The 12203-nt window shown below is 55.2% G+C and overlaps 5 protein-coding genes across 5 annotated transcripts; 2 read left to right on the top strand and 3 right to left on the bottom strand.

Moving 5' to 3' along the window:
- Window positions 1–954: 954 nt before the first annotated feature.
- CH63R_13679 (Proline dehydrogenase) lies at window positions 955–2479 on the bottom strand (the record flags this gene model as incomplete). The annotated part of the gene is made up of 2 exons (XM_018308653.1): window positions 955–1774; window positions 1833–2479. 2 exons carry the CDS (start codon window positions 2477–2479, stop codon window positions 955–957), a joined length of 1467 nt encoding a protein of 488 aa, XP_018150971.1.
- A 1108-nt stretch (window positions 2480–3587) lies between these two features.
- Window positions 3588–5579, bottom strand: CH63R_13678 (Alg9-like mannosyltransferase; the record flags this gene model as incomplete). The annotated part of the gene is made up of 4 exons (XM_018308652.1): window positions 3588–4643; window positions 4696–5115; window positions 5160–5439; window positions 5512–5579. 4 exons carry the CDS (start codon window positions 5577–5579, stop codon window positions 3588–3590), a joined length of 1824 nt encoding a protein of 607 aa, XP_018150970.1.
- Window positions 5580–7181: 1602 nt separating this feature from the next.
- On the top strand, window positions 7182–8352 carry CH63R_13677 (Endoplasmic reticulum protein; the record flags this gene model as incomplete). The annotated part of the gene is made up of 4 exons (XM_018308651.1): window positions 7182–7251; window positions 7328–7343; window positions 7544–7737; window positions 7799–8352. 4 exons carry the CDS (start codon window positions 7182–7184, stop codon window positions 8350–8352), a joined length of 834 nt encoding a protein of 277 aa, XP_018150969.1.
- Window positions 8353–9225: 873 nt separating this feature from the next.
- CH63R_13676 (Dual specificity phosphatase) lies at window positions 9226–11150 on the top strand (the record flags this gene model as incomplete). Its single annotated transcript, XM_018308650.1, has 2 exons — window positions 9226–9323; window positions 9380–11150. The coding sequence occupies 2 exons, from the start codon at window positions 9226–9228 to the stop codon at window positions 11148–11150; spliced, it is 1869 nt and encodes a 622-aa protein (XP_018150968.1).
- Window positions 11151–11511: 361 nt separating this feature from the next.
- CH63R_13675 (Glycosyl hydrolase) lies at window positions 11512–12087 on the bottom strand (the record flags this gene model as incomplete). Its single annotated transcript, XM_018308649.1, has 3 exons — window positions 11512–11861; window positions 11929–11995; window positions 12052–12087. 3 exons carry the CDS (start codon window positions 12085–12087, stop codon window positions 11512–11514), a joined length of 453 nt encoding a protein of 150 aa, XP_018150967.1.
- Between the last annotated feature and the right edge of the window lie 116 nt (window positions 12088–12203).

Here is a 12203-nt window from a genome sequence, read left to right as displayed (position 1 = left end):
ATTCTCAACCTGCGCACAAATGAAATTAGGACACTTGGCGTGTGGGCCTATTCTCATAGTGTTTATTGGAACGTCATGCCGTAGACCTCATGTCCTCTTGCAGCAGGCCTGTCAACACGGTCTCCACAATCTTGCGCCGGTTGATCACTTCCATGATTTCATCTGTGAAGGGCTGTAAAACCAAGATAAACCAGCCTGGGAGACAGTGTCATTGTCCCATGTGCTTTCGTGCCAGGTAGTGTCTCCCAGCTATGTGCGAATACCTGCGGAACTGCTTAAGAAAGACTCAGAGACGTGTGCATCAAGACGTCTGCAACAGGTCAACATTGCTGATTGGTATGACACCAGAATGACACTTGATCGCCAGCCCGCACATAATGTCTCGCATTGCAGTGATCAATATACAAATGTTGATCGGAGTACCTCCAACCGACAAGTTCTAATTTTCGAACTGCCGTCTGTGGGTTACTGATTTGTTAATGACGTCGGATGAATGAGAAACTGCATTACTGAGTTAGCGATGCAGCTTTTCGTATTCGAACTTGATTTCGGTCAAAATAGCGAACTAATTCAACACCGCACTCAAATCGAGCGCTCGGTTGTCGTCCCGCGAGAGCTACTTTGTACAACTTCACCATCACGGTATCAACACCAAGTGATAGTCTCACATGCGTAAACCATTGAACTGACTCCATACTGGAGTCAGTACCAGTACATGATGCTAAAAATTTTCAAGCAGACAAGGACTGTGGCACTGGCTTATGGTGAAGAGTGCTTCGGAAACGAGGTTTGAACGCATGCCACGACATGCGTACCTACAGCCCGTAATCATGTGCATCAGGTGACTGTTAGAAAAGTAAAGCACACTTCGCTATGGATGTTGACAGTATGCTTATGCTTTCGGACGAAATGTTATGAGTTTCGAATTTCCCGTCCCCGTTGACCAGCCGCAAACTAGACGGAAAAGACTGAGCTTATCCGCCTCCAACACTCGCTCTTGACAGCGCGGTGCTCGTCTGTCGTCCTCAGCACCGCGTCCCGATTCTCCACCGCCCTCCTCAGCAGATACGCCAGACACTCGCCCATCGTCCCCCACGTCGAGCATTTGTATACGCTCGGCCCCTCCAGGCCGTCTCTCGGGCTCCCGGCCCGAAGCAGCGAGAAGCTGACCTCATCCGACATGCCGTGGAGCTGGCCGAAGGAGATGGGCACCGTGGGCAGGTTGCTCCTCAGGCGTTCCTGGTGGAGCTCCAGCGCGGCGAAGAGGCTCTCCTTGTTGTGGCTCGCGAGAAGCAGGTCTACCGAAGGGAAGGCTTTGGACCCGGGGTCCTGGCTGCCGAACTCCCCAATATGTCTCTTGACAGCGCCTTGGGAGATGGAGTTGTACGCCGCATCGGTGTCCTCCTTCGTGTCGTGGATCAACGATCTGTTGTCGGAAAGGATGTAAGCTCCCCTCACAAGTTTGAGACCCAGAGTAAATTCATCCTTGGCCGCCTCGGAGAGGTGACTGGCGATGTTGTCAGGCGTGTGTTTGAGGTAGGCCTGGTAGGTGTTGTAAACAGCAGCGGTCCCTTCCCTGTTGAACCGACGCATGAGCTCCAGCGTGACTCTGTCGATGGTCTTCTGAAAATGGGTCGACTCTGCGTCGACGATGATCTTGATACCGCGATGCTTGCAAGTCGTGGCTATCTCGTTCAGGGCGTCTTGCATTTGCTTCGGCGGGAGCTCATCAGCCGCAAAGGCGGAAGTGACAGCGCGGCCTGCCCCGGTCAACCTGTGATCACTTGTCAGCCTCGAGAGGGGTGCCGGATCCGAACGGACGATGGACAGACTTGATGGCGAGGAAGTCCCCTTCCTCAATCTGCGCCGCGGTTTCCAGTGTGCCTCTTTTCCAATCCTCAATGTCGGCATCGAACCCGCCAACCGACGCGCCAGAGACCTTCCCGTGCTCGACGGCCGACTGCGTCAGGTGGTCAAACACAGTCTCCTTTGCGTATGTCAGGATGATACCGCGGAACCCCAGGCCCTTGAGCCGCTGCACGCACGCCCGCGTCTCGGCTGCCGTCTCCCCCGTGCAGAACTGGTCGTAAAACGTTTTGCGCAAGATGGCGTGCAGCACCGGGTTGCGGTCGACGCTGAGGATCGCCGGCCGTCCCGGCTTGGCGAGGAATGACAGGGTCTTGAGCGCCGGGATGAGGAGGAGGCGGTGGGACGAGATCGTGGTGATGAGCAACGACCTGAGCAGTGTGCCCGTCGACAAACCCGACAGAGGAGAACCTTCCACGGGCGCTCGTGATGCGGTCGGATTATGAACCAAGGGAACGGTGTCGCTCGCCCCGGGTATCGTCACTTGTGGTGAGTTGGCCGCCCCGAGTCTGGGCCTGGTCGGTTTCCCGTAGGTGCGCTTGTCTGATCTGACAACCGTTGTTGAGGTTCCCGACGGACGCCTGACGGCAAAAAGTCCTATGGGTGTCTTCATGCTGAGCTGGTATGATGGAAGCGTGCACTTTGGTAAATGGTAAAAGCAGTGCTATGTTTCTAGCTTGAGATATTCTCATGAGTATGGCAACAAAGGGGACGTGGTTGGAGCTTGCTCTAAATGTCCCGACGGGAATCACTGGCCGCTTCGGAGCCGGGGTCGCACCCGTCTCAATCTCCCGCCACCTTTGTGTAGATAGCACACAGCCGATGGGCGGAAGTAGATCCATGGAGACTCAGGTGCACAGCTGCTCACGCTTCTGTCTGGGGAGACCCATGGCGACGGAGATGATTCGCGGACGCTTCTCAGAACTCTATGCTTCTCTATCATGGGACGGCTTTGCGGCATCGCTGCCAACTGGCTGCTGCGAGTTGATACGAGGTAACTATGAGGCGGGCGCAGATAAGATGCCCAGAATGCTCGTGAGGGGAAACGCACGTGGCTCAACTCCTCTCTTGCCGTTTCCCCATTCGGGAGGTCAAGTAAAGGACCGGACAGGACTCCGTATCGGACCCACTTACCGGGCACGCCTCCGATACGCCCCCGCCATTGCCCGCGGTCCAGTCAGCAACGACACATTATCTTGGCATGGATCACACCACGATGCTGCAGAATCTGATAGTCACAAGTAGTAGCAGTAGCTCACAAGAAGACTGGGTCTGAATTACGGAATTTTGTTCTGAACACTGTTATTCTATATGCTGTGTCCTACTGAGACCATTGTCCTGGTCCATCTTGGGTATGGTGTGCATGAAAACCTATATGAACAGAGGGAAGAAAGCCTGACTGAGGACTGTATCGCAAGTTGCTTCGATTATCGCCCAGAATACATCGCGTCCTTTGGCATGTCCTTGACATTTGGTAGATGGACTCGCTGTTTACCTCGAACTCGGCTGCTTTTGAAAGAAGCTCCGTTTCCCTAATCGGATTGAGGGATGCTTGTGAATCATGACTTTCAAGTCAGCAACATAGATGTCCGAGATTGACGAGCACTTGTTGCATTGGTAGTAAAACTTTTGCCAGTGTATTGACTGTCGTGCAATGAATGCATCGTAGACAATCAATTGTTGCAGCTGCGGGAGAGCATTACAACAGTCACTTGGTTGGCTTACTTCCTGCGCTTCAGGAGGCAGTGACGTCCCCATTTCCTCTGGAACTTCTCCGGGATGAAGGGCAAATCGGGCACCCATAAAGCCCTGGCTAAGAAGTGCGTCTTTTCCGCATCCATGAAGGGGACACATTTGACGACTTCCCAGTGCTCCGTGTCTGCGACGTAGTCCGGCTCATTCGGGGGAAGGATATCATTCCGCTCTGGGTACTGTGTGTCTACCAGGAACCCGCAGGCTCGCTGGTCGACATACTTGCCCATATCTTCCTCGTTTCTGTCGTTGAGTCCGTTGGTAGGAAGCCATGTACCGCTCCAGAAACCAAAACCTGTCCTGGCCTCGGAGAATTCTCCCGGAAGCAGCCCGCGGAACTCGGAGCGGACAAACTTGGCGTGCATATCTCGGGGCAGGAAGTAGGATGACGGGAAGCGGTACCATTCTTTGCCGAAACACACAGTGTCGCCACGTACACCGAGACCCTGCTGTCCACTGACACCAGCTCCCAGTGGTTTGTACAGTGTCAGTGGGGCGGAATAGGCAGACCAAATGCCGTAAACGCGAGCCAAGCTGATGTCGAACGACAAAAGAAGTACAAGGGTGACCAAAGACAGCTTGAGCTTGGCGGGGATCTTGCCAACGAGAGTCTTTGGATCAGAGTTGCCGAACGCGGTGAGAAGAATGTGCAGAGACATGGCCGCATTCAGTGCCAGAAAAGGGTAGGCCGGGTACATGAAGCGCTCTTCTTTGTGCGGCTGCAGAGTGAAGATGCCGAGCCAGAGATAGAAGGGCGAGATGAAGACCAGTGCACGAAGGCCGGTCTGAAAACCATGACCGGAAGGAGAGACGATCTTTTGCAGGAGGAACAGGGGCAGACACAACAGAGCCAGCACGAACCAGATGTTGAAGTTCAGGGCCAGGTTGCGGAAGTAGAAGGACCAAGGCTCGGTGCCGTAGAGTTCAGGGCCGCCAGTCTCGGAGAAGATGTTGTACTTGACGATATTCCAGGCGGCGACCTCGATCTTTTTGTAGAAAAAGGTGTTGATGCAGCCGTCGAAGAACTGGACCGAGTCAGAGAAGGTTCGGGAGGGAAAAGATTGCCAAATCACTCACGAGAACAATAAGCCCAGCAGTGACACCCCTGGCGACACGGAGGATGGCCTCGATAAAGCGGTCTTTGTCGCTCAGAACAGCAAACAGAGCCTCCTCGACGAGGAAGGGGGCAGAGAGGGCGACTGCGAAGGGCCATCCCACAACACCTCCCACGGCAAACCAGAAGATGCCCTGGGCGGTCTTGAGGCCACCGCGCCAGTTCATGAAGGACGCGGCGCCGAGCATGGCCATGTACATGGCGAAGCTGGAGGGCAGGAAGGCGGTGCTTGCATGGAAATTGCCGGGGCTGAAGACGGTGGCCATGATGAAAAAGAGGCCGATGCGCGCATTGAGAGTGAGGCTGACAACGCGGAAAAGAAGGGTCTGGCACAAAGCGCAACCGAAGGCAAGGACATAGCGGATGAAGTAGAACTCGCCGACCTAGTCAGTCAATTGTCAGCTTTGGCGGTTCAAGCAACGAGGACTCGGGTGGCCGGGTCACTTGCCTTGGTGGACTGTGGCATCAAGCGGCGGATATTTCCAACGAAGGCATGCAGTCCAATGTAGAGCCAGCTGCGGATCGCGTAGGTGGGGGAGTATTCCCAAGTCTGAAGTCCATAGCCATGGGACAAATAATGAGTCGGCTCGTAGTAGTTGAATGTTTCATCGCAGTCTTGAATCGGAGCGAAGAGGGCGGAGACGATGTTGGCCGTCAGGAAGCAGTAGAAAGCCGTGATGGGCTGTATCGCGAAGGCGCTGGGGGGCCTTTTGAGAGACGCTGTTAGTGGAGGGGTTCAGAGAAGGCAAGCAGGTCGAGGGATCGATCGTAGAGCTCACTTCTTTCGTGCATGGCCAGCTTCGGGATGAACAAACTCCCTTTCAGGAGGGGCTGCTTTTGGAGGCATCGTGGCTGATTGTCGTGGTGGGTGGTGCGCGAAACAACACGGACCGTCAAGACAACTGACTGAGGTGGTGAAGCCACGGAGACAGAGCTGCAACACTCCTCAACATTTCGAAAAGCTCGGGAGCTTGTGACGCCACAGCTTCCTCAATCAACAGGGGTACGGACAGTGCTATGAGCTCCTTGCAAACTGTATGGATGCCGGGGTCTGGCGTTCAAATGACAGTGCGACCGATTCAGTGACAGCGGAGAATATCTATTGGCCGAAGCTTGAGGCATTGAACGGAGTGGGTCCAGCGACCGGAAACCAGCTGAAGCACAGACCAGGCGAGGTGATGATGACATTGACGAGTGACGAAAAAGAAATAGGCCAAAGATTGTGGCTTGACACCAGTAGGCAAGTCCGGAGCTAGCGTCACTGGTGATGAAAAAGTGAGATACCGAGAGTTCCTACTGATATCCGTCGCTTGACCAAGGAAGATGGCGCAGATTGTAGAGCCGCTACACTGCATCAAATCAGACAACGGTTCATGGGGAGCCAGCCTGCTGCCACTGCTGGTGTAGTGCTCCCTGGCCCAAATATACACAAACTCACAGACAGGGCCACTTGGAGCCTTTTGCATCGTGAGCCTGAGCTCTGGAGAGACATTCCAAGGAGGCTGTGACATGCACATGCTTTTTCCTACTGGGTGCCTAGTGTAGTGAGTGAAATGGCCTGGTGCTGGCTGATAGCTGTATCTGTACCTGAGCACGGATTTCGTCCCGTCGTCTCATCTTCACCACTGACCTGAAGGTCGGGTCGGGCACAGATGTTTGTCCCTGAAAGATCGGAAAAGGAGTCGGTTCACTTGACGATAGGGTAATGATCGTATCATGGTGATTTGATTATACTAAACTTTGAGCTCCCCTATGACCCTGGGCTTTTCTCCGGAAAATGACATGTGAGTCGCGTTGATCATGAGCGTGTGACGTTTGGATGAGCTCTCCCCCTGTCTCTGTCAATCACCAAATTCTTCTGGAGAAAATCCTACTCGGACTCCCCTCGTCCATGGCAGAGTTGCAGATCTGCCGCTGCTGACCATGGACCCTGGACAGCGATTCATGTCACTGCTGGCGCCCCTGGGAACAGGGAACCAGGCCGACGACAAAAATAAAATACACTAACTAATTGCAATGGGCAAATAAAAATGATGGCCGATGGGAGGGGGACTCGGGAAGGGGGGGAACCCAGGAAGGAACCGACCACCAACCACCGATTCCCAACCCAAGGGAAGCGCGCAGAAGGAAGCAGTGACGCACAGATGCACAGACCACCCCTTTCCCGGTCCAGGGCTCCATTCTCCAGTCTCCCTCTCCACCACTGACCAGCACCAGCACCACCCCCTCCGTCCTCTGCACACTGGGCACTGGGCACTGGTCCAGCCACTCTCCACCGCATCACTTCAACTTCTTGCGCATTCTGGCCAGCTTTCCCCAAAGTCAACCCGGCATCTCCAAGAATTCCTCACACGACACAAAATCCCCTCGACTTTTGCTTCGCCGTTCGACTCTTGCATCCAGTATTTGGCATCTATCGCGCCTTCGAGAGCCTCAGCACGTTTTCATTATGGCTCCCCCTCCGCCCGCCAATGTCCCTCTGACCCAGAGGCTCCTGCTTCTCGCCCAGACCCTGCAATGTACGTCGAGTCTTGACTTTCGCCTGTGTGTGTTCTCTCCATGCGACATCCGCTGACTGCCTCATCTCTTAAATAGTTGCTTGGTTTGCCGGGTATGTACACACAATCTGCCTCTCCCGAGCCTTGCTCGACCACTTGCCATTCCGTCCCTCTACAGCCCGACGAATCGAGGTGCACGGGGGTGGAGAAGCCCGAAGGCCTCCCATTTTCGGCCGTGATAACTTTCTTTCGATTGGATGGTGGCTAACGTTGTGTGCTGTAGACATTTGTCCCTGATCTTTTCCGTCGTCAGATATGGCCTTTCCTATTTCACCTTCAACTACTACAGCCGAGTCGCCCGCTTTAGCTATCGCCTCACTTTCCTCTCTGCCGCCCTGACGTACGGTATCGTCGTCTACAAGACGCTCAGGGCCCGCAGCAAGGCCGGGGCAAAGGCGCCCACCAGCCCTCTGGCTCTGGCTGCTGATGAGAACGTTCAGTACCTGGGTGGGTTACTCTCACGTCTTATCAGGAATGTCGCAATTCGTAACTAACCCCGTTCATTCAGTCATGTCCCTCGTCTGGCTTCTGTCTCCGCAGTACCCCCTGGCGATGCTCCCTTACGCCATTTACTCGGTCTTCCACGTCGCGACCTACACACGCGCCAATGTGATCCCCACCATCACCCCTCCCAAGCCCATCGAGCCTGCTACTGGTGCCTCTCCCAGCGGCAAGCCCCAGTACGCGCACAACCCGATCGCCGACAGAATTGGCGCTTTCGTCAAGGAGTACTACGACGCCTCCATGTCTGTGGTGTCCTCGCTCGAGATCTCTCTTTGGGTTCGCCTCCTGGTCTCCGCCATCACCTTCCAGCGCCGCTCCTGGATCTTGATTGCCATCTACACAGCATTCCTTCGTGCGCGCTTCTCCCAGAGCACCCACGTTCAAAACTCGCTTGCTGTCTTCGAGTCCCGCGTTGACTCGGCCGTCGGCAACCAGGGAACCCCTCCCGCTGCTCGCCAGGCCTGGGAGACGGTCAAGGGAGGCGCGCGCCAGTTCTACGCCTACACCGACCCCAACCGGTACATTGGTGGTGCCTCTGTCCCCAAGAAGACCTCGTAAAGCTCCATCGCACTGCAGACGGCGCCCCGCGGGTCTGTCAGATCTCTGGGTGCGCAGCAAAAGTCTCGACTATGCGATGACGCACGTAACTTGACTCCGCCGATGCGACGGGTCAGGCTGGCATCTCCAGCCACGACAAGGGTATCTTTGGGCGGGAGATGTCTACACGGAATGGTTTATGACGAGAATACACGGTCGTAACGAAAAAGCAATGAGAGGGAGAAGTGGTTCATGGCCGGCCAAAGTTCACACGGCCTTTGCGCAATTCATTCAGGTTATTGGAGTGTAGGCGAGTTTGGGATCTGGGCACCCCCAGGTTGCTCTCTGCATCACACGATGATTTCAGGTTTCCCGTTTTACTATGGCTCCGGCCCCTGTTAGTTTTGTTTGAGCAGTAAATCCAAATTCGCATGACTACACAATCGCATAGTGATATTGGCACACGTTGACTACTACATACCTAAGGTACCTACCTACCTTAAGTTCGGTAGCACCAGAGCGAGCGGCACACGAGGGCTGAGCACATGCTGCCAAGGAGGCTAGAAAGGGACAGTGGTACTAGCCACACCCGCAAGTGGCGTGGCTCGGCTGCCCCCTCCCCCCGGTCAGGTTCACCGTTCGCCCACCCCACTAGGAATGACGTCGCCCCTCCCCTGTCTGTCGGCAAACATCAAGGCTCGCTGCTGCACGCGATCAAGGCGCAGCAGCTACGACACGATGAACCGTCATGAGAGAGGGCGCCACGACTAGAGTTCTCCGGCATCCACCCATTTATATCAGCGCACTGCAACAACGATCCCTCTTTTTCTTGGCGCGTGTCCCTGTACTGAACCTTGCTCCGCTGTCACGTCGCAGATCCAGAATATTTGCACTATGGCCTCCATATTGCGACAGATTGTCGCCGGGCCGCGAGCACGACACGCCGAGTCGGATCTGGACCTTTGCTATGTTACGTCCAACATTATCGCAACGTACGTTGCTTTCCTAGAAACTCGAGTCTCGTATTCTTGAACTGATCTCTACGCAGCTCCGGTCCGTCTGGCACCTACCCCCAACGAGCCTACCGAAACCCCCTCGACCGGTTAGTGACCTTCCTCGACTCGAAGCACAAGGATAACTGGGCGATTTGGGAGTTCCGCGCCGAAGGAACAGGATACCCGGATGACGAGGTCTACGGTCGCGTCCGGCATTACCCATGGCCCGACCACCACCCACCGCCGTTCCGTCTGATACCCATGATCATGGCTAGTATGCGGAACTGGCTACACGGGGGCAACCTCGAAAAGGGAGACGTCGCGATAGGCGCTGTGGACAAGACGGCCGAAGCCAACACGGAGAGAGTCGTGGTTGTCCACTGCAAGGCCGGCAAGGGCAGAAGCGGCACCGTGTCATGCAGCTACCTCATCTCCGAGTGTGGGTGGAAGCCCGAAGAGGCTCTCACGAGATTCACCGAACGGAGGATGCGACCCAAGTTCGGTGCCGGCGTCTCCATCCCCAGCCAGCTGCGGACCATTACCTATGTCGACCGGTGGACGAAGGGCGGGAAGAAGTACATCGATCGGGCCATCGAGATTGTTGAGATACACGTGTGGGGACTCCGCAGCGGCGTCAAGTTCGACGTCGAGGGCTTTACAGAAGAAGGAAAGAAGATCGAGGTCTTCCACACTTTCAAGAAGAGCGAGAGGATCGTTGTCCAAGGCGATGCGCCGAGCGGAGGAGGCGTTGGCCGCATGATGACTGACATGGCGACCGTTGGTGTCAAGCCTACCGAGAAAGCTCCCAAGGCGGCCCCGCTTTCTGAGCCTACCAATACGAACAATGTCCGAAAGCCCAGCTCTGAGGTGAAGGCCGACGAGGACGAGACTGCTAAGAACGATGGTTCCACATCGTCAAGCGAGACAATGAAACTTCGTAACGCAAAGACAACTTCCCTCATCCGAGACCCTGGGTTGGACCATGGTGCGAACCAGACAAGAAGCGAGACTGAAGTTCCAACGACAATTCACTCCAGCACGCAGTCTGCCGGGAAATCCAGCGAGGGTGAGGATAGCGAACCAGGCGGCATGGCTGTCATTCTCAAGCCGAAGGAGACGATTCGTATTCCCAATAGCGACGTTAACATTTCCGTGGAGCGCCGCAACCGCACGTCCTCATCAATGGGCCTCACAATGGTGACCGCCGTCGCCCACGTCTGGTTTAACGTCTTCTTCGAGGGCAACGGTCCGGAGCAAGATGGCAAAGCCGACGCCAGCGGTGTGTTCGAGATCGACTGGGAGGCTATGGACGGCATCAAGGGCTCCAGTAGGAAAGGGTCTCGCGCTTTCGACAAGATCGCTGTGGTGTGGCGTGTCGCCGACTCACAACGAGCCGAGGACGGCGGCGACGAGGTCGCGCCGACGGATGGTGAGATAATTACGGAACCCTCGACCAACTCGCCTGTACCGCAGATGAGGCCCGCCGACTGGAAGGGCAACAACAAGGAGGACCCGATCGCTGAGAAACATCTAGGACTGAGGACCGAGAACCCCGAGAGCGCGGATGTGAGCCGGGCGAGCAGCGTCAAGGACGCAGACATCAAGGACGGAAACGATACGGATTCCCTCGAGGGTGTCAAGACAAGCGGTCCTTTTGGCGAGGAGAAATTGGACGCTGGTGATGTCGATGTCAAGAAAATCGAGAAGGAGGTGGGTGAGGCTACTAGTAGCCTGAACAGACAGGACCCTGGCCCAGAATTGCTGAGCTCTCCTGATACCGCGGGCGGGACGACAGATCAGGGAACCGCGGAAGTGAAGAAGTGAGGATAGAACCTTGGCGCGGCTGTATAGTGATTTCCATGCAGATATGCTTAGGTGCTGTTGATACCACGAGGAGGCAAGGGTACTTCTATTTACATCATGCTTGTTTACTATAATAAAGGCAAGGATATAGTGAGCCATGTTGCCAGGCAGAGCAAGTCATACGAGTGATCTCAGACTCGACCACATCGTGAACTTTGCCCTCATTAGAACGTTGTCTAGGATGAAAACACCTACCTTGCATTACTAATCTCCTCGTACATTTTCCACTCTCTAGTATGCCTACTAACTTCCCATCATCACTCAGAAGCAAACCACGGCGGGCTTGTCTCTTTTTCAGCTGCTTGTGACATTTATGGTCACGTTAAGCACCTGTCACCCACTCCAACCCTCCGGTGACATGCTTTATGAAGTATTCTTCGTAGTAAGAATCATTTGTGTGCCCCATGCCCGTGTAGAACGCCCTGGCCACGTCCTTGTAGATGGAGTACCACGAGATCGGATGCAGCGGGGCCATGTGCTCGGGCTCCGGAGGGGTGAGCTCATCGATGTAGGTCTCCTCGAGCGAGGCCAGGACCGTGTAGTACGGGTCGTGTACGGGGTTGGTCTTGTACGCATACCACTCGTCGATGCGGTTGTGGCTCTCGGGGAGGTCGGCCGTGGATGGGTGGTCACGGTTCTGGATCGTGATGATGTCGGGTCGAATGTTTCCTCCTACGACGACCAGTCTCAGAGACATTGTTCAGTGTGTTGAGAGGTGTCTTCGGAAGTTTTATCTCACCGGGGGGGTATCTCGCAATCTGAGCATCGCTGCAAAGGGTGTCGTTCACGCATGGATGGGAGCGGAACTAGAGTTATATCATCAAAACCAGGGAAACATCGGTGTCTATGCTTCGTTACCTACCTGGCCGCCAACGAGTGTGTTGTACCAGGAGGGCATGTTGTCCCCGAAGTCGCCAGCTGGTTGTGGGGAAAATGGTGTCAGGCCGCAAGTAAACAACAGGTCCAGCGCCACAGCAGAACTGACTTACCCGCATGAATACCAAGCCAAGAACC

The sequence above is a fragment of the Colletotrichum higginsianum genome, chromosome 10, assembly GCF_001672515.1.
Source record: "Colletotrichum higginsianum IMI 349063 chromosome 10, whole genome shotgun sequence".
NCBI classification, from domain to species: Eukaryota; Fungi; Ascomycota; class Sordariomycetes; order Glomerellales; family Glomerellaceae; genus Colletotrichum; species Colletotrichum higginsianum.
Note: the sequence above shows the minus strand (reverse complement) of the source record. Positions and strands in the feature narration are given on the sequence as shown.